Source organism: Parasteatoda tepidariorum, chromosome 8 (assembly GCF_982258835.1).
Source record: "Parasteatoda tepidariorum strain Cologne lab strain chromosome 8, Ptep-v5.0, whole genome shotgun sequence".
Lineage (NCBI taxonomy): Eukaryota > Metazoa > Arthropoda > Arachnida > Araneae > Theridiidae > Parasteatoda > Parasteatoda tepidariorum.
Window position 1 is genome coordinate 94,215,865 of NC_141762.1, and position 22,552 is coordinate 94,238,416.

Below are 22,552 nucleotides of genomic sequence, written 5' to 3' on the forward strand. Positions count from 1 at the left end.
TGACACTGCAAATATTCCACACTGTTCACAGTTTGCAAAGCTAGCTGAAACTGCGTATGATATTTGCGTTTGTAACGTCAATGCTCGTTACAATATAAACTGTGCTGAGTTCGTGCCACTGCGCGCTGGTACGTAAATACTAGTTTCATCCGAATAAATATCCGTTTATTAATTTGTGTTTTATGAAGAAACTGATATTAAGTCAATTATAAAAAAAATTCACGAATTTTACATACTTGAGTATGTATATTAGCTATGTGTGATTTGCGTATTAAGAACTGTTTTTTCTTCGACCTCCAATCGACTCTTCCGATTCGGATCGACCACCATTCGACCCCCGCTTTTGTTAAATAGACCCCTGTGGGTCTATATAGACCACTTTGGTGACCTCTGCTCTATAGGATAAATTAGGAAGCATTTTTTTAAGCGGAGAATCATTTAGAAGCCACAAGTAGTTGTGATAAGTTTTTTTAAAATAATCGGTTTAACAAGTGCTTAATGTAGTTTTTGAGCATCCTGTGAAAGGATATAGCTGAACTAAAGTAACACAGATACAGATTTTTAAATACATTATTTAATAACTTAACAACTTAAGCAACTGCTTCCTCTTTCCTTTGTTAGTTAACTATCGTTTGAGGATTAGAGCAACACTTTGTTTAAAACGTTGCGTAATAGTTTAAATCGTACCTCGTGTGCAGTCCTAAATTTCAAGCAACATAGCAATTTCACCTACGTCAATTCAACACATGGTTTACTTATTGAATTGAATCATAAATACTCAATATTTTTGACGTTAGTACGATTTAAGGATCAGGTGATACAAATTAGGCAACCAGTTTCCAAAATCATACCACTTTCAAACCTTGAAAAATTATAATTAACATTAAATTATGATTAATATTAATTAATATTGAATTATAATTAATATATAAAATTAATATTATTTCCAAAAATATAATATAAGTAGCCGAATAACTGTATCTAATTACAGTACACTCTCGATATCTCGAACTTCGATAACTCGAAAACCTTGTTATGTCGAAAAAATATTTCTTTCCTTAGCCTTATATAGCCACCCAATTATAACTCAAATTGTTATGTCGAAAGTTTTCTTCTCAAAACCTTGCTATGCCGAATTTTTTTCGAAATAGCAAATGAATTTTTTCGTCAAAATTTTTGCTTTTCGAAAATTTGAATTTTTTCGAAAAAATTACGAACCAATTTTTTTCTAGATCTCGTCTTACTTTTAAGAATAAAGTTCTCATTGTTATATTTTGACTTGTAATCAACTATCATTCTGTATATATTTAATAATAGTTATTCTTATGCTTCATGACTTTACTTTTTAGAGTAATATTTTAGAATATATTCTTTTACTTTTAAGAACATATTTAGTTCTGAACTTGTTATCTCGAAAAGTTGCTATCTCGAAATTTTTTTAGCGTTCCTTCAACTTTGAGATATCGAGAGTATGCTGCATAAAAATATTTCAAATGAAATTGTCCGTGATTTTTGACAGATAAAATTTGATTGATTCTTTTATTTATTATTATTATTTTTTTTTATTTAATTTGGATGAACACAATTTTATACACAGAATGTCTTAATCACCGTTCATAATACTCGTCAAAAATAAAGAATTTATAGAATTTTCGACAAGGATTAAAAAACTTTCAGAATTCTTTCAGAAGAGTTTATAAAGAATCCTTGTCAAAAATTAGTAGATTTCTTAGAATCCTTGTCAAAATTGAAAATTTTTTATTAATTTTGTCGAAAAAGAAATAATTTTTAGAATCATTTGCCAAAAATGAATAACTTTTCGATTCCTCCTTGAAAAATGAATCGAATTTTTTAGAAACCTTCACGAAAATGAATGGAATTTTCAGAAGCTCCTTGTCAAAAAATAAATTTTTTTATAATATTTGACAAAAATGAACAATCTTTAGCATTTCTCGTCAAAAGTGAATAGAATTTTTAGAATCCTCCTACAAGCATTAATAAGCAATAAAACTGGTTTCGCTGTTTTTCATTCCACTTTCCTGACAAATGATTTGACAAATTTCGAAGCTGAGACGTGGGGGGGGGGGGGTTAACAGAACGCTCATCCCTCGCAGGTTCGAATCTCAGCGTTGCGTTGGATGAAACGAATTGAACCTATGTAGGAATTGACTTCAAAATTTTCTTTTACTACTACTTGCTATATTTTAATCAAAAGATTGCTAAACACTCTGAAAAATTGAATTTTGAAATTTACTGAATAGCAGACGATAATTGAATAATTAATAGAAAATTGAGTTTCGAAATTAAATTTCGAATTTACAGGACTTTCTTTTTTTTATATATATAATTTATTAATTAAAACGTATTATTATTTTTACGTACGCATTTTTTACAATATATTTATTACGATATTTATCGTTTGAGCCGCTCCAAGCTGAATTATAATTTAAACTGGTATCTTCAATTTTTCCGAGAGTTGTTTTTTTGGTCCCAGTTAGGGTTAATTACCGTTCTCTCACAGCAAAAGAACAATCACAGAACAATATTAATTAATTATAACATTTTAGCACGAAGTTGAAACATTAAAAAAAAAAGAGAGAGAAGCCGGTGTGGTGGCGCAGTAATTTATAATAATAAACGCACAAGATAATAAGGCAGATTTTTAGTGTCATACAGATAATTCGCTGTTAGCAGTGAGAAAATTATGCTGCGGTCAACAGCTCTTACTATTCGGAAACATCTGTTGTTTTGAAATTTTTTGTCGTTTTGTTTCTATTTCGTGCCAAATATTCGTATTAGCAACCGTCTGTTAGCAGATAACCTCATTTTAGTGATCAATATATCGTCACCATGTGAGAGTGGAAAGAAAAAAAACTATAGCAGGTGCTGCCATCTACACCCAGTGAAATTGTTTATAAGCGTTGCATCATTTCCCTTCTCCATCAATTTCTAAAAATAATCATCCAAGGAGAAAGAAGGGAGAGCGACCTATCCAAAATTTCTTTCTAGGCGAGACAAAATGTTGAAACCGAATAGATTTTGTCTATCCACAAACAACTGAAAGTTTGTATAATTCGAATGTGCATCGATCGTAGTGCGATTCCTTCCGGTATTTTATCGTCTGCTTCGAAAACTAATGTCCTTGGATTTCGATTCGCTTTCACCCATCGAGGGCACGAGACAGGGATAGTTCTATTCTAATCACTCGCGTTGAGTGACAGACGATCTGATTGCGGAACTTTTAATTTCCCTCGTTTTCAGCATTCTTCTTCGCCCAACGTTCGAAGTGACGTTCGAAATCTTCCTCTTTTTCACACCGGTATCTTCTTTTTTTGTAGAAAGATCATGACAGAATTACTGCTGAATAAGGAAAGAGTGATAAAAAACAACAAAAATACATCATCTTATTAACGTTGAAAGCCTCCGAATAATTTGACAAATTGCTTTGTTTTCATTTGCCAAAGGATTTATATAAACTCTTCCATATATCTGAGAGTTCACTTTATCTGAAGAATGGGAAAGTCCGGTGCAAACAGTCCAGCCAAGCCCGATGTGAGGAATCAATTGCTGGGCAAAGATTCTGAAACACTACCTGTTCCGAAACTAGAACCCACCCCCAAAACTAACAGAGTTTTTCAACCCCCAGATGGGGGATGGGGGTGGGTTGTCTGCTTAGCATCATTTTGGACAAATGGAACTATTTTTGGAATAATGAACTGTTTTGGAGTTTTATATGTAAAACTACTGGAAAAATTTAGAGATTCTCATGCTGAAGCGGCATTCGTCACTTGTAAGTATCATTTGTTCGATTTTTATGTTTGTTTTCTCCATTTAATTAATTAAATGTTTAACTGATTAATGTTTTTAAAAAATCCAATTTTAATAGAAAGTGCAGAGATTTATTTATCGACAATATCAATCTTCATCTATCGAAAGGAACCTCTAGAAGATAGAATCAAATTAACAAGTCTTATATACTAGTGAATTAGTATTTAATATTTACAGTGGTAGTTACGCCACAAAAGTAATATTGCAATGGAAGGGGAGAAAAACAATATCGGGTTTTCTGATTATAAACAAGTAGTTATTGAAGTGGTTAAAATAGGCATTAGTTGTTGTTTATGACTATATTTTAATTAAAACTAATTATTAATCCAAATGGTTTACTCACTTTCAATTAATCAATTTTTATAAATCAATCAAGAACTAATCAAAACAATCCTATGTGTAGTGGAAGCTATATTGGTAAAACTGTTAACTGAAGAAAATTATCGTGATGCATTATGTAATACGGATAATTAACGCTTAATATAAGTTATAGTTAGTAATGTAAATAATTTAATCATAATAATAATTATAATTTAACTTTGAATAAATGATAATATCAACTATCGTAGGGTAGTGAAAAACAATGCTTTGAAGAAATAAAAAAAAGAACTATTTAATAATTGCAGAAGTTTGTTTTCCCCAATGCCTATTGTAAGCAGGTATATTGCTGTACATTTATCGTTCCTATGACTTTCAGTTTATATTTAGCAAATTTAGTAAAATTAAAGTCCTTATCTTAGCATATTTTGAATTAATTTCTGAAAGTAAAAATATGCGGCAAAATAAATAAATAAACTGATTGAGGTTAAAAAAGTAAAACTAGGTTAAAAAAAACTCCTCTAACTTTAGAGCGAAAAATGGAATACAAAACTTAGCTCTGAAAATAAATTCTCGCATAAAAAAACTTGAAAAAAAATATATAGGTAGGAAAAAATGGTTGTAAACTAGAAACTGTTCAGAGAAAACTGAGGGGGAAAAGTGAAATGCATAATTAAAAAATAATTAGAAGTTATTATTTGAACTAATAATATTATCTTTTGTTACTTTCGAGGACCAGTCGCCAAGGATAATAATAAAATAAAAATAACTACAGTTTAAATGCCTTACACTCGATGATTCTAAACTATGCAATCGATGATTTTAAATCGATGATTCTAAACTATGCAATATCATCTTGCTGTGAAGAATTAATTATCTGGGTTTAAAGTTGAATGGACAAGAAACTTAAATGTTTCAAAAGTTATTAAGCTTTTTTAAAAATCGCCAATTTGGTGACTAATTTTCCACTTACACTTCCTGACCAAATTATTTGACGCACTATAAGATTCTATGTAAAATCTTAATTATCAGGTGATACTATAGTTTTATTGTTTTTATGTGACTGAAACCGGTTTGCACTTGCTTATGTTCTTGTATCAATTATTTAACAGTGTAATGCAATGCGTTAAAAATAAATACAAATAAGAAGGATATTAAAGTCTCGTGCAAAATATGTTATTATTAAAACACTACAGTGCGTCTAACAAAGGTCTAATTATTATAATATATTAATATAATACCTGATATAATAAATATTCTATATATATAATATATCGTCTAATTTATCCAATGGTCGAATTTATGTTATATATCGTCTAATTTATCCAATGGTCGAATTTATGTTATATATCGTCTAATTTATCCAATGGTCTAATTTACGTTATATATCGTCTAATTTATCCAATCGTCGAATTTATGTTATATATCGTCTAATTTATCCAATCGTCGAATTTATGTTATATATCGTCTAATTTATCCAATGGTCTAATTTATGTTATATATCGTCTAATTTATCCAATGGTCGAATTTATGTTATATATCGTCTAATTTATCCAATGGTCGAATTTATGTTATATATCGTCTAATTTATCCAATGGTCGAATTTATGTTATATATCGTCTAATTTATCCAATGATCGAATTTATGTTATATATCGTCTAATTTATCCAATGGTCGAATTTATGTTATATATCGTCTAATTTATCCAATGGTCGAATTTATGTTATATATCGTCTAATTTATCCAATGGTCGAATTTATGTTATATATCGTCTAATTTATCCAATGGTCGAATTTATGTTATATATCGTCTAATTTATCCAATGGTCGAATTTATATAATATATCGTCTAATTTATCCAATGGTCGAATTTATATAATATATCGTCTAATTTATCCAATGGTCGAATTTATGTTATATATCGTCTAATTTATCCAATGGTCGAATTTATGTTATATATCGTCTAATTTATCCAATGGTCGAATTTATGTTATATATCGTCTAATTTATCCAATGGTCGAATTTATGTTATATATCGTCTAATTTATCCAATGGTCGAATTTATGTTATATATCGTCTAATTTATCCAATGGTCGAATTTATGTTATATATCGTCTAATTTATCCAATGGTCGAATTTATGTTATATATCGTCTAATTTATCCAATGGTCGAATTTATGTTATATATCGTCTAATTTATCCAATGGTCTAATTTATGTTATATATCGTCTAATTTATCCAATGGTCGAATTTATGTTATATATCGTCTAATTTATCCAATGGTCGAATTTATCGTCTAATTTATCCAATCGTCGAATTTATGTTATATATTGTCTAATTTATCCAATCGTCGAATTTATGTTATATATCGTCTAATTTATCCAATGGTCTAATTTATGTTATATATCGTCTAATTTATCCAATGGTCGAATTTATGTTATATATCGTCTAATTTATCCAATGGTCGAATTTATCGTCTAATTTATCCAATCGTCGAATTTATGTTATATATTGTCTAATTTATCCAATCGTCGAATTTATGTTATATATCGTCTAATTTATCCAATGGTCGAATTTATGTTATCAGGGGTCTGTCCAGGCCGAATTTACTACCGTTTAGCGGTACCTTCACAAAGACAGCTTTAGGAAAAACGGTAGTTTCACAAATTCAATTTTAGGAAAAACGGTAGTTTCACAAAAGACTTTTTCCTAAAATTTTATTTTTGTATCCCATAAGAAATTATAAATCCATACTTCTGTGTTGATTTTTAAATATAATTTTTAATTATTCACAAATTATGTCTAAATTTTCACAAAATAGGTACCTTTCAGAAAAACCTAGACAGACCCCTGGTTATATATCGTCTAATTTAACCAATTAATGCACGAACTTAAGATCAAACCGGTTTAAGTTTCGTCAAAACAATACAGCTGTATAGTATCACCGGGTAATAAAGATTTTACATAGAATCTTACAGTGTATCTAATAGTTTAGCCATGGACTGTAATTTGTTTTTATGCAAGTACTTCATTCCAGTTATTTTACTGGTACTAAGCAAAATCCGCAAAATAGACATTTCAGATATTAATTAATAAATAAGGTATTTTCCATTACATGTCATTTTTCTCATTTATAATTTTACTTTAGGTCCCGCTTTTTCTTCTCTCTCCTTGCACGCTAACAGATTTTTATTTTATTATTATTATTTTTTAATGCAATGCCGTTCTTGACACTATAACCCATCGAAATACGAACATTTTATTGATCTTTAAAGGTGGTTACTTTTTTTAGGGATAATGCATCTCTCTTACTATTAATTTTGATTTAATAGAGGTATGACTTTAATATAGAAGTGATTTTATTTATTTGAGCTTTAATCCTGCTTCTTGCCTGGGCCAATAGGCCATGCGCATAATTCAGTTAAAAAACAAGGTTTATCATAACGTTTGTCTGAGTTGAATAACTATGTAATTAATGTTTGCTTGAATTATAAGAATCATATACCATACACATAAGAGCCACAATGGCTCTGGGGATAGAGCGTTCTCCTTCCAATGAGGTGAACCGGGTTCGAATCCCAGCGATGGCTGGTGGAAACAAATTTAGCATCTGGCTCGCACCGATCACAGTACCGACGTGAAATAACCTCAGTGGTCGACGGATCCTGAATTAGAGTCCATTTGCAGTCAGGCTAACCATGGGACGTTATCGTGGTCTTCTCCTCCATGTAACGCAATGCAGGTTAATTCCATCAAAAAGTCCTCCACGAAGGCAAATTTCTCCCAATACTTGATCCAGGCGCGCAGGTCGTCGGGCTGGGAACCATCGCCTGCATCAAAATTGTAATGGTATGTCTTCGGATCAACCTCTAGGATATTTCTCGGACCGTCGCCAATAGCTCATTGTCCAGCTCTAGTGCGACGTAAATAAAGTACCTGCCTTGTTAAGAATTACTTACCGTATTTTTTTTCCATCTAGTGTGTCACATGGTTAATCATGTGGTAACATTTAACCATTGTTCAGGAAAACTACGTAATTTTTGCAGTTAACTACAACTACAACTACTTAATTACAAATGTAGTTAACTGCAACTACAACTACTTTTTTTTTAAATCTAGTGACTACAAGCTACTCTGGAATTTAGTAAGTACTTCACTACTTTAAGGAGGAGAACTTTGCTGGAAAACTTAATTTACACGTGTGCCTCAAACTGGTTTTGAATAAGAAATTGGTTCACATTGAATATAAGGGGAAAATTAAGATATATTTATTCATGTTTTCATGAGCCAGTTTGCTATTCTAAAAAAAAAAAATCTTTTTTTGAATTTGTTGATTTCATCTTCAATTTTTTAAGCCTTTTTCTAGAGCGAATTTTTAATTTTCAGAATAGCGAAATTATCAAATAACTTGCAATTTTTTAATGCTCTTCAGGGGTCTGTTTAGAAGAAATTTGGGTCCGTCAACGGACCCTTCACAAAATATCTTTTCATAAAAACGGACCCTTCACAAAATATTTTAACTTCAAAACGGACCCTTCACAAAATAATTTATCTTTTAATCGGACCCTTCACAAATTTGTTTGTCTTCATTATCGTTTTGTTAATCGACTAAACCCTTCCCAGGGCAGAAAACAAGAAAGATGGATGTAAACGAACTAAGTTTTGTCTTCGGCAGACGATTTTTCCATTATTCGACCGAAATGAATTTTCTGCGTTCAGCAGTATAGGCTAAATACCAAGTATTTGTATTCTAATTTAGAAGCAGCAATTGCTGTTTATTTTTGAAAATTTAATTTTTTTAATTATAATTTTACAGTGCCGAGCATAATCTTGTATCTATTTACAATTTAAAAACTCATTGAAAAAGTGTTTTGTAATAACCGGACCCTATTTGCACAAATTCATAAAAGCGGACCCTGGTTGAAAGAATGTGAGTAATTTTTCCACAATTTCACGAAAAACGGACCCTTCACAAAATGTCTGGACAGACCCCTGCTCTTTTATTTCCTCTAAGAATTTAAGTGCATCGAAAATACGTCCACTTCCTTTAAAATAACGTCAATGTTTCAAGAGTGTGCATTCGCATGTGAGAGCGTAACCAAAGTTATTAACTATTTATTTTTCGTAATGGTTAGTTTAAGTATTAGTTACACGTGTTTTTAAATACGTAATTTCTGTTACATTTTCATTGCATCTATTGTCGGACCCGCAAAGATTCTTCCTCATCAAATTCGAAAAATAAAGTTGTTTCAGAACAATACGATAAAGTTGTGTTTCTAAACTAACGTTAAAAGTAGTCGCCAGGAATCGCTACAAACTACTGATTTTTTGCATTGCGCTACTCGCTACATTACTTTTTTTTTAAAAAAAAAGTAGCACACTACATTACAAACTACGAAAAAAAGTAGCGACTACGGTATTTCTCTACTTGTAGTGCTATACTTCCGAATACTGCATTTAACCAATGAACATTTAAGGAGCAAGACCAAGACTTGGATTTACCAAGTTTAAAAGAACTCCAATAGATGGTCTTTGAGCTGCAATGGCTTAGGAGATAGAGCGTTCGCCTTCCTATGAGGTGAACCGGGCTCGAATCCCAGCTATATCTGGTCGATACGAATTCCGCATCCGGCTTGCACCGACCACAGTGCTGACGTGAAATATCCTTAGTGGTAGACGGATCACGATCATCTCCTTGCCGTCAGGCTAACCAAGGGAGATTCTCGTGGTCTTCCTCTCCATGTAACGGAAATACGGGTTAGTAACACCAAAAAGTCCTCCACGAAGGCAAATTTCTCCCAGGACTTGATCCAGGAGTTCCCTTGTCTTCTGGATTGGATTCAAAATTACAAGGCTACGGAGTTGAACATTGGTAGCCGTAAACTGAAAATTCGGTCGTTTGTTTAACGACTATTATAAAATAAAATAAAATGGACGATCTTTGTTTTTAAGAATGTATCCAAAATAATTTGTTCAGTACTTCATTTGTGTTTTCTAAATAAAATAAGAGACATTGAATTTTCGTAACTATGCCGAACGGTCAAGCAAAATTTACCAAATAATAAACATTTTTGGGAGGTCAGGTCACAGTGACCTCCCGTGTCCTCCCATATCGACGCCCCTGATAAGGATAGAGTATACTTTATGCTACGCAATAATAATTAAGAAAAAATACGTGGATAAAGCATAAATATAGGTGCAATGTCTTAAACACAAGTGTGATAGTTTTAAGTACATTCCTAATATTCTTAAAACTATCACACTTGTATGGTAAGATTTAAGTTTCCCTCTTAATTTTAACACAATTTTACATTTTTCAAATTTTGAATAATTTGATGCTAAAGAGGCTTATTTTATTTAATTAAATTTAAAAAAAAAGGAATTTTAAAAATTTGTCAAATTAAGATTCCTGATTCTTTTTTTTTTAAAGTAAATAAAACATTCATTCTACTGTTAATATAGTGGTGCATAGATATATTGATGCATCGTTATTTATCAATATATCCATCAATATATCAGATGTATTGATACATTTTACATATTTTTAATATAGGGAGTAGTGCATTACTAGATTTGTATTTTAAAAAAATGGAATTAATATTTGAGAATTAATCAACATCTCAAATGTTTATAAATAAATTGCAAACATCAAATAGATTCTTATTTTATATTAGCAAATACAGATGGACGTTTCACTAAAAAATAAAATTGTGTAATTGTTATGAGGAGAAAAATTAAGAAATCAGAAAATTAAGAAATTAGAAATTCTATTAAAAAAATATTAGTGACAATCATGCATGCATTTGAAATAAGTAGACAAATTATTAATTAAATATTGAACAATACTTTATAAAACTTATATTATTATATTTATATATATTTCAGTATTTTGTAGAGGAATGCAATTTCTTACAATTATTGTTTATAAATAGAATATAAAATTTAAAATATAAAATCTTCGTCAGGAACTGTACTCGATAAAATTAAATATGGTTGGTAGGTACTTTATTTATGTCGCACTAGAGCTTCACAATGGGCTATTGGCGACGGACTAGCAATCATTCCTAAGAACGATCCGAAGACATGCCATCACAATTCAATTTTGATCCTCCACAGAGGGGATGGCTCATCCGTTTTGGTAGCACAACGACCTGCGCGTGAAGTCGAGCACTTTACGATAGAACAGTTTAACCAGGACCGATACCGAGCACCTTCGGTTCTTACGCAGGCTGATCAAAGTGGTCAACCACCCGCTTACTGACAGCAGCCAGTGACGCTTTTCGGTGTTTCGCTTTTGTATTAGCTTAGAATAAAAATAATCTGTAAATTTTTTTCGATACCAAATTCGGATAAGCATTATGCAACAGTTTTTATAGTCTAGTTTGTAATTTTGAACACAATCCAGAAGACAAGGGAACTCCAAGATCAAATATTAGGAGAAATTTGCCTTCGTGGAGAACTTTTTAATGGAACCAACCCTCATTTGTGTTATATGGTGAAGAAATACGCGAAAGCCTCCCACGGTTAACCTGACTGAAAAGGGACTCTAAGCTATGATTTGTCTAACACTGAAGATATTTTTCGTCTGCACTGTCATCCATGAGAGCCGGGTGCAGAATTTGTATCGATCAGTTATGGCTGGGATTTGAACGCGGCTCACCTCATTGGGAGGTGAACGCTCTATCCCCTGAGCCACCACGACTTTAACCGAATGTTTAAAAGTTAATTCTCAATGAAATTGCAAAATGGTATCATTCTCTTCTGATGATCATCTGTTAGAGAAAAAGGGAAAAAAATCGAATCGCTATATAAATAATAATGTAATCGCTAATATAAATCGCTGATTTGTAAGTTGAAAAAAATTGGAGGTTTTGTGGCAGAATTATTACGAGCTATCTGCGACAAAACTCCTCAGCACTAATATTGTTCTGCAAGATACTTTTAATAATAACAAACATATATGTTACTAATTTAAAATAACAAAAGTGCTATGTTTACAAAAAACTATAAAAAGATATTTTTTAATTGGGCGTGTAATAATTTTTTATTCTAATATTATGGGTGATATTCTTACATTTTATTGGGGGGGGGGAGAACGCACACCTTTGCATTTTGTAAATAATCATCACAATGAAAAAATATAAATAAATCATAAAATCCGTAGTAGTAATTGCAGAAAAAAGATCACAAATAATATTGTATAAAAAAATATCTGATTTAAAATTATGGAGAAATCACTAGCAATAACGACCAAAAATTCGATAGAATTATTGCCTTAAAATGTAAGTACTCAAATGCAAAATTCGAATTTTCCATATTGTTTGAAATGTAACGGGATATTTAAAACCCACATGGGAAAATCAATATCAATAACTGCTAAAAATACAACTATCGAAACATGACATCAATTTACGATACTATTGCGCAAATTGAGTACTTCAAAAAGTTATTATTTAAATGCATGATTCAAATATTGCGTGTAAATTTCTGAAGATAAGAAAAGTATTTTTTTTCCTACTTTTCAAAAGAAAAATTTTTCTGCAAGAGCTCTGTGACGTTCTGCGACAATGTCGTCGTGTCACTGCGATTCTTTTTACATATTTCCTTCTAATATATTCGAAGGTCTTTTAATATATTTCGAAGAAAAAATTTATATTTCTATTTCCCACCAACTGAAAACAAACTTAAGTGGCGATTTTAAATTATGATCGGAATATGGAATGAGGACATAGACTTCAACGTTGAAGGTGTATTTTTCATATTTGTGTTTTTCAAAAAAGATGTTTTGATTGTGTTTTTCTGGCGTCTTCTAGGCAGGTGAAGGTCGCTGCCAACTGCGTTCTCGCTTAAATAAAAATTAGGATTCCACAACATATACTATTTTCTTCATTGATATATTGTTGTAATTTTTAAAGTAAATGCGACACTTTTATTAAATAATTTAAATCTCTCGAGAAACGAAAAAAAAAATTTTTTCTTCTTCTTTTAAACGAGATTAAATAACTTTTCCGGGGTGGACCCTCACGGAACAATTTGGGTATGTTAATCAGCCTTTCTCAAAAATGTTATTGTTAAGAAGCCTCAAAGGTCAACATCTTTGATTTTAGGTCAAATTTTGATTTTTTTTTCTCTTCTTTTTTTTAATTTTTTATTTTCTTTTAATATAACAAATTTTTTATGATGTAATATTTATTCAACAGCATAATTCTTTATTAAAAAAAAGTGGAAAATTAAAGGGTCGTTTAAATAGATGGGGAGAAATATTTTTGATCATTCTTGATCATTCTTAGAACTTCAATGGATTCTTCCTCGAGAACTTAAAAGTAATAAAACTAAGCGCCTGGCAATTTTGAGTCAGTCATTTAAAATGACTCATTTATCAGTTTTTAGATTTTTCTTTTAATTGTAGTTTTATTATATTTTAAACTGATTAAAACCGATTTGTATGTTGCTATAAAATTATATAACGTCATTCGCACAAAAACGGAGATATTTAAGAGATATCTCAAAACAGACAAATGTAAAATATTAATCTCCTTTTCTTTCTTAAAAAAAAAAAGGCTTATTGGAGAATTTATTTGTTTTATCAATCAAGAAGAAATTAATGGAGAATCTAAAATAACCTTTATCTCAAATTTCGATATCGGCTTTGCATTTTACGTGTGTCAGAAGATACTTTTGAACAGGGAAAATCTCCATCGTTAGTTTATTTGTGAAAAATAAATAAAAGGAATTAAATACCTATTTAGAATTTTCTCTCACCACACTTCGACACTTGAGTTCTAATTATTAATATTTTACTTATTTATTTATTTTAATGTCAATTAAAAGTGCGGGATAAGAGATTCAGAACTAAAATTGTTAAAAGATAAGTTGCCGAAATACTCGAAACCTTTCTTTTAAAAAAATTTGTTTATTACAAAGTCTTAAGTTAACTTGTTGAAACGGCGCCAATCGCATTATGTAAGCAAACGGTGTTTAATCAATTGACTTACAGTTTAAGGCGTAAAACTTTTACAGTTCTCCACAAACTTGTTTATAATTTGAAGCAACAATCAACAATGGTTGATAAGCGAAGTGCTTTCGAATAAATAAAGCATGTTTACGTACTAGAGGAAGAAAAAATAAAAGAAAACTAGGAAGAAAAAAGTTTGTTTTATTTTCAAATTTCCAGAAAAAATGCTATTTATGGATATTTAAAACGCATGGGGAGTTAAATACATATGCATTATAAAAAAACAACATTTATATTGTTTTCCTATTGAAAATTCTCTAAAAATTCTTAATTTATCTCATCATTTTTATTTACTTCGTCTCATGCAATTGTATAATGCATGAAAAATAAAAAAGTCATCAGATATACTACAGCCCCTGTCCGAATTATTAGACGCACTATAAGATTCTATGTAAAATCCTAATTATCAGGTGATACTAACTATTCAGCTTCATTGTTTTTACTAGACTGAAACCGGTTTGCACTTGCTTACGTTAGTGTATCATTTGGTTAAATTAGACGATATATAATATAAATTCGACGATTGGATAAATTAGACGATATATTATATAAATATAGAATATTTATTATATCAGGTAGCTCAAAATTATCTGGGGGTTTCCCACTAGTTTCATTTTGTTCTTACTGTCCGGTTATAAGGTAGCGTCATTTGCAATACTACAGAATAAAATTTCTGGAAAACCCCTGATCATTTTTAGGTCTATTTTGAGCTAAAAGTTTCGAGCAACTTTGTATGTAGTTTTTCTACTTTTTAAAAATAGAAAAACTACTTACAAAATTCCTCGAAACTTTTTACATTTTTAAGATATTTAAACAAAAACTTTTTTTTATTAGTTGCTAAATACGATTATTATACAAAATTATGAAAAAAAGTTAAAAAATTTTTTGATTATACTTTCGATCTACTGTCACGTAACTACCACTATAAATATTAAATACCAATTTACTGGTATATAAGACATTTTAACTTGATTCTACCTAGAGATACCTTTTGATACATGAAGGTTGACGTAGTCGGTAATTAGATCCCCTCAGTGGAGACCTCCGGAAGTGAAATGAACTCGTCAACATCGATGGATGGTCCACATTAAACAGTTGATTTGCTTAAAATATAACGTTCAAAAAAAAAAAAAAAAAAAAAATCCTGTGAAGTAAATAAAAGTCTCCCGGTTAATAAAACTTTTCAAGTTAATTTGTTGCAATCGTCATGAGAATGAGACGTAATATGGGAAAGATTCGCTATTTTGGGCTCATGTGGGATATTGCGGGAAAAAATAAATCGGATTAGTGACCATCAAGTCATGTCCTCCCTTTTCTTTGCTCTATGACTAGGACTCAATGATCCGAATCGTTCCTGAAAGATTGAATTTTTTAAAAAAAAGTAATGTATTTAAAATTCAATTTCTCATGAACTATTTGACCGATTTCGTTCAAATGTTGTATTTTCAAAATTTTTCCGACTATTATTAAATGAAATTATGAAAAATGATAAATAGTTATTTTTAAAAAAATGTTTTTGTGTAGAAAATTTTTCTTGAATAATCGAATTTTATAATTGCGTGCTAAAAATTTTTCGATTCGCTTAAAACGGATGTAACGAAATACTCAAAAAGTAAAATTGACATTAAGATCTCCAAACTTTGGACCGCTCTCTTTGGACCAAACTTTAAGGACCATATTTTTCAGATAGCGGCTGCTCACTATATTTTGAAGATCAAAATTCTAAATCCGACGAAAAAAAGGAGGTTTATTCAGAGAAAGTACATTTTTGTGTCTGATTTCGTAACTTTAAATATTTTCTGCATTAATTAATTAGCATATTTGAGTTCAGCCCCTCGAAATATTAAACCGTCCTTGTAAAAGATTCAAACACTAAATCAAAAGTTATTCAGAAAAGCTCGTTTTTGTTTCTTTTTGTTTCTTCTTTTTTTTAGCATTGTACATTTAAGCACTCATGAGTTTCGCAGCTCACTCTCTTGATATTTCAGTTTGCAATTCTTTGTTACCATCGTGAAAAAAATATTTCATTCATTTTTTCATTTCATCATTTCATTTTCAATATTTCATATCATTACATTATATTATATTATATTATATTATATTATATTATATTATATTATATTATATTATATTATATTATATTATATTATAATTTATTATATTATATTATATTATATTATATTATATTATATTATATTATATTATATTATATTATATTATATTATATTATATATGAAAATATTTATGCGATTTGTATTTAAAAAAACTCTTTTGTCAAAATTTGCCAAGGAAGCATAATACCTTCAAATACTTAACAATTCTTTTTCATTTAAGTAAAGCATACTTGGAAAACTCAAAAGAGTCATAACTTTCTTCGATTGTGTTGAAAACAATAGAATGATTCAGGGAGGTTAAGGAAATTTCTGAAAATCGTCATAAATCTGTGATCTGTAAAATAACGAACTTTTGACATTAAATTATATTTATTGTTTCTTTGCCGTAAACAGGGAAATACACCTTTCCTACTTAAATATATCCTGAAAATAATGGCTACAACATATTTCATAAGTGTGTTCGTTTTAGGCTATGAAATAAAACCTGATAGGTCATTTTTATAACTGTTAGCCATCGACCTACAGTCCCAAGCCAAATTATTAGACGCATTATAAGATTCTATGTAAAATCTTAATTATCAGGTGATACTATACAGCATTATTGTTTTTACGCTACTGAAACCGGTTTGCACTTGTTTACGTTGGTGTATTAATTGGTTAAATTAGACGATATGTAATATAAATTCGATGATTGGCTAAATTAGACGATACATTACATGAATATAGAATATATACTATATCAGGTATTATATTAGTATATTATAATAATTAGACCAATTTATTAGACGCACTGTGGTTTTTTTAATAATGACATGTTTTGCACGAGTTTATAGGCAATACTTTTATATTTAAACATACATGTAATGGTTTTTTATTCAGGAGATTTTTTATATACTTCCTATTTGTATTTATTTTTAACGTATTGCATTACAATGTTAACCAATTAATACAGGAACGCAAGCAAGTGCAAACCGGTTTCAGTAGTGTAAAAACAATAAAGCTGTTATAATATCACCTGATAATTAAGATTTTACAAAGAATCTTATAATGCGACTAATAATTTGTCTAGGGACTACTGTATATTCTAATGTGAATATGAAGAAAAGCTATTAGTTTGCCAAAATGAGACGCGTTAGTGGTTTAGATTTTTAACGTTTAAAAAATTATACCGTATTGTTTAAACTCGTAAAATTTGCAAAACATATTTTATTTTCACTAGGGAGCAAGCCCGATGACTGCATCGCAGTAATTGCTGCTTCTTGGCAGTTGAAATTATTCAACTAAAATTATATGAACTTAAAAAAATTTTCATGCGACCTTTCCTGACTTTTGCGTATTTCACCATACCTCGAGAACTTTTTAAGCGTATTGAATTTTTTAAACACAATAACATAATTCATTTATCTAAAGATTCAACATGTAAAAAATAATTTTTGATACTCATTTGATATTTTATCTGTAAACAGTCGGGAGAAAATTTGAATTGTAAAAGTATGCAAATTTTTACATCGCTTTAAAGTATGTAATTTTATGAGCAAAATACAGCATTTGATCGAAATCCTTCGAATAGTTCCTGAGAGATCTGATGTTTAAAAAGACGTATGTTTAAAATTTGATTTTTCAAAAACTATTCGATCGATTTCGCGAGGCTCACCGAATTTTTTTTCCAGTCGGCTACATTTCTGTTATTCCAGTTATTATTTCCATTCAACTACATTTCCATATTTCCAGTTATTATTTCCAGTCGACTACATTTCCATACTTCTTGATGTTGTTTAGAGTCGACTGCATTTCCATATTTCCAGTTATTATTTTCAGTCGACAATATTTTCATGCTTCTCGATATTGTTTAGAATCGACTGCATTTCCATATTTCCAGTTATTATTTCCAGTCGACAACATTTCCATACTTCTCGATATTGTTTAGAGTCGACTGCATTTCCATATTTCCAGTTATTATTTCCAGTCGACTACATTTCCATACTTCTCGATATTGTTTAGAGTCGACTGCATTTCCATATTTCCAGTTATTATTTCCAGTCGGCTGCATTTCATATTTACTGTTATTATTTCAAGTCGACTACATTTCCATGCTTCTCGATATTGTTTAGAGTCGACTGCATTTCCATATTTCCAGTTATTATTTCCAGTCGACAACATTTCCATACTTCTCGATATTGTTTAGAGTCGACTGCATTTCCATATTTCCAGTTATTATTTCCAGTCGACTACATTTCCATACTTCTCGATATTGTTTAGAGTCGACTGCATTTCCATATTTCCAGTTATTATTTCCAGTCGACTACATTTCCATACTTCTCGATATTGTTTAGAGTCGACTGCATTTCCATATTTCCAGTCATTATTTCCAGTCGACAACATTTCCATACTTCTCGATATTGTTTAGAGTCGACTGCATTTCCATATTTCGAGTTATTATTTCCAGTCGACAACATTTCCATACTTCTCGATATTGTTTAGAGTCGACTGCATTTCCATATTTCCAGTTATTATTTCCAGTCGACTACATTTCCATACTTCTCGATATTGTTTAGAATCGACTGCATTTCCATATTTCCAGTCATTATTTCCAGTCGACAACATTTTCATACTTCTCGATATTGTTTAGAGTCGACTGCATTTCCATATTTCCAGTTATTATTTCCAGTCGACAACATTTCCATACTTCTCGATATTGTTTAGAGTCGACTGCATTTCCATATTTCCAGTTATTATTTCCAGTCGGCTGCATTTCATATTTACTGTTATTATTTCAAGTCGACTACATTTCCATCTTTCCTGTTATTATTTCCAGTCGACTGCATTTCCATATTTACCGTTATTATTTCCAGTCGACTGCATTTCCATATTTCCAGTCATCCACATTATCAGTTTTGTCACATTAAATTACTTTCTTTAAAATTATGGAAAATTTGTATACCTTACAATTCAAATATTTTTTTAGACTATCATTGAATAAGTTAGTCTAAATGCGGGAAATGATGAAAAATACTTAATAATTATTTTTTGTGTTTAATTATTATTGGAAAAAAAGAATTTTATAATAGTGAGGAAATCACAAGAAAGAATGTTAATTGAATAAGATGTTACGAATATTATGTCGAAATGATGGATAAAGAAATGTTTTGCAGGGAAACAATAAATTTATAAATCTTTTTCATTTTATGCTGACGACAACCAAGAACAAAAAAAAAAAAAAAAATCCTGATTGTCACGTGATTAATCTTCCCAATCAGAAAACAGGATTTCTTGAGAAATCGATGCATATTTTTGTACTATATATGAATGAAAAAAATTAAATTAAAATAATTGTTATACTTTTATCTTTTTTAACACGTTGAATGCCATAGGGGTCACTGGTCACCGGTACTGAGTTTGTTCGTAGCACCACGGGGGTCACCGGTGACCCATGAAGCCAAAATTATTAGAAACACATAATTCGAGTAAATTTTTAATGCTTTTAATTTTTTTAAATATTATTATCGTAATTAAAATGGTTTGAAGAAATTAATGCAATACAGAACACACAAAAATCACTTTGGTCAGACGGGCAAGCCTTGTAAAATTAGCGTGGCATTCAACGTGTTAAATAAGCCTTCATTCCTCGTCTTTACATGCGCGCGAGCGTAATTTGCCAATTGAATCTTTCATTAATTTTAAATGTTCTTCTTGATTTATGTCTAATGGTTGCATGATATACAATAGGGGGGGGGGATATTTTTTTTTCTTTATGCATCACTAAACAGGAAACTCGTATAATCAGTGCAAAAAAATGAATGAAAAGATATCGTAAACGTATCTTTTATATTTCGGAAGATTCGGAAGAATTATTTTTACAATTGCTTGGAAATGTTCCAAACCAAATCAGTCTCTTCGTCATTCGTGTGCCACACCTACCTCCATACCTGTACCCGTGACGTCTATCCTAAGTCCCTACGAGTTAATCACGGAATTAAACAGTTATTTAAGTGACACAAACGTGGCATGTCCCATATGACGACGATGAAGTGAGGAAGATTAATTTTCATCAAAGGAAGAACATATTTGCATAAACATAAGTCCAAGTACAAAATAAGTTCTGAATATTTGCACATTCTTAATATATATACACTGGTGTCAGATATTGAGAGAATTTGCGGACTTGGTCGATTATCTCTAGAACTAATGGACCGATTTTAATGAAATTTGATAGGTACATACATTGATACAATACAAAACAAATAATTATTCAACAATTGTAATACACACTCGTAGCACACGTTGGAGACGTATTATATAATATTACCGTCGACTTTTAGCGTCGACTCGTAGTAGAATGTCGACTTTCACCCGTGAATGTCAACAATATCATAGTCGCATTGGTGAATGTCCGAAATATTTGTTATATCCGATTTCATATTAATTTATTCGTTGATATTATTATATTTATTCCTATTTTAATATCTCCTGAAGATAGATTAGGAGAAACATCAGCATTCGAAGCAACGGTTAAATGCATACTAGACAGTGGCACTTGTCCTTAAAAAACATTGATGTGGGGCATACCGGGCAAATGTATGCCGGGTAGTGGAACTTAGCTAGTATAGATTTCAAACATTTACCAAAGCGACTATGTGACTGCCAACATTCGCCGGTGGAACTCAACAACTCATATATATATATATATAATATTCAACCAGTTAACAAGCTAACTGATTCGAGTTTGCGATTATCTAAGTAAAACTCCGTATCTTTTGCATTTTGAACACAACCCAGAAGATAAAGACGCTTTTGGATCAAGCATTGAGGTAAACTAGTTTTCGTAGTGGACTTTGTTTGGGAACTAACCCTCATTTGCGCTATGTAATGAAGAAAACCTCGAAAATCTCTCACGATTAACCCGATGGTAGGAGATTTTTATCTGTGATCCATCTACGACTGATGTAACGGATCAAGAAATATTGAAGAAACAATTTTTTTTTCTCATAAAAACACATTTAATTGATACCACACGTCAACAAAGCAAAAATTTATAAAAATATCCGAAACGGGTTAGTATAAATCTTAAATACAAACAAAAATATATATCTCCAAACTAATCAACTAATTGGGCTCGTCATGACGTCATTGGGTCTATGACGTCAGCTAATCTTTATCAGTAATTATGGAGTATGAAAGTTGAGTTACTAAGTTTCTCTACATAACTTAGAATGTTAATTAACGTTAAGTTAAGAGCCGTGTAGGACATCGAATTTATCGAAATATAATTATTTCTTGTCTACTTTTTTTACTTAACTTAGATTTATTGTTTGTTTATGCATTTTATTGTAACCGTGATATATTTTTTGTTTTGTGTAGCAGGCAACTTCGATGCATAATAAGTTTTTTTTTTATGTTCTACTTGGCTTTGTGCCTGTAGTATAAGAATTGAAATCTTTGTGAAAGAATATAGGCTGTGTTAGATAAGAGAATTGGTACTTGACAGGCTTGGTTTACTCGAAAGAGAAGGGAAAGAACGGTTGATGACGTAAACAAATGCCGCGTTTCAACAACCAATCATGATCGAGGTACCCACTCTACGTCACTTGCAGGTATCTCGTACATGTAATTCATGCTTATATTAGCCATATATTTTTAAGATTTTATACTGGCTATACTTTACGTCAGCACTGTGGGTCGGTGAATTTGAATCGATCAGCCATCGTTGGAATTCGAACCTGGTTCGCCTTATTGGTTGACGAGTGATCCATCCCCTGAGCCATCGCGTCTCATATTTTAGAACAGAGTTTATATTATTGTAACCAGAGTTGTACAAAATCTTGGTCAGAAAGTCACGGTGGATCGAGGAATTGAGAGAACGCCTGCCAATAAGGTCATATCCCGGTTATTATATAATATTATGAGCATATATTAATATTAAAGGACCTACAAGTTTTAAGGATAATAAACTGGAGAACCTTGGCTAAGGGAAGAATGTCTTGGCGTAGGCTTGTTGAGAAGGCCAAGGCCCATCCCGGGCTGTCGCGCCAATGAGAAGATGATGAGAATATATTAATATTAAATATTACCATCATGATGCAGTGATAGCGTGCTGTAAATTTTGAATAAAAGATCGAACGTTTTCAAGTCTTGAAATATTTAACATAAAACAATAGATTTTCCGAAGTTTTAAGACTGTTTTTCAAATTCATCACCTGATATAACGGTTGTATAATTCTTTAAAATCAAAAATTGATATTAAATGTGCAAGAGCTTTCACAAAATATAGTAAACAATAC

At 30.8% G+C, this 22,552-nt stretch overlaps 1 protein-coding gene across 2 annotated transcripts in view; it reads left to right on the forward strand.

Annotated features, from left to right (window-relative positions):
- The first annotated feature begins 2,893 nt into the window (after positions 1-2,893).
- LOC107447734 (monocarboxylate transporter 10) overlaps positions 2,894-22,552 on the forward strand; it is a 62,612-nt gene continuing 42,953 nt past the window's right edge. Inside the window, exon 1 of one of the 2 annotated variants that reach the window (XR_015435954.1) lies at positions 2,894-3,790. Coding sequence is in view for 1 of the 2 variants with exons in the window: in XM_043049973.3 (XP_042905907.2) it covers positions 3,514-3,790 (277 nt within the window). In the remaining variant the exon portion in view is untranslated. The remainder of the gene's footprint in view (positions 3,791-22,552) is intronic. The other variant, XM_043049973.3, reaches the window with a different exon arrangement.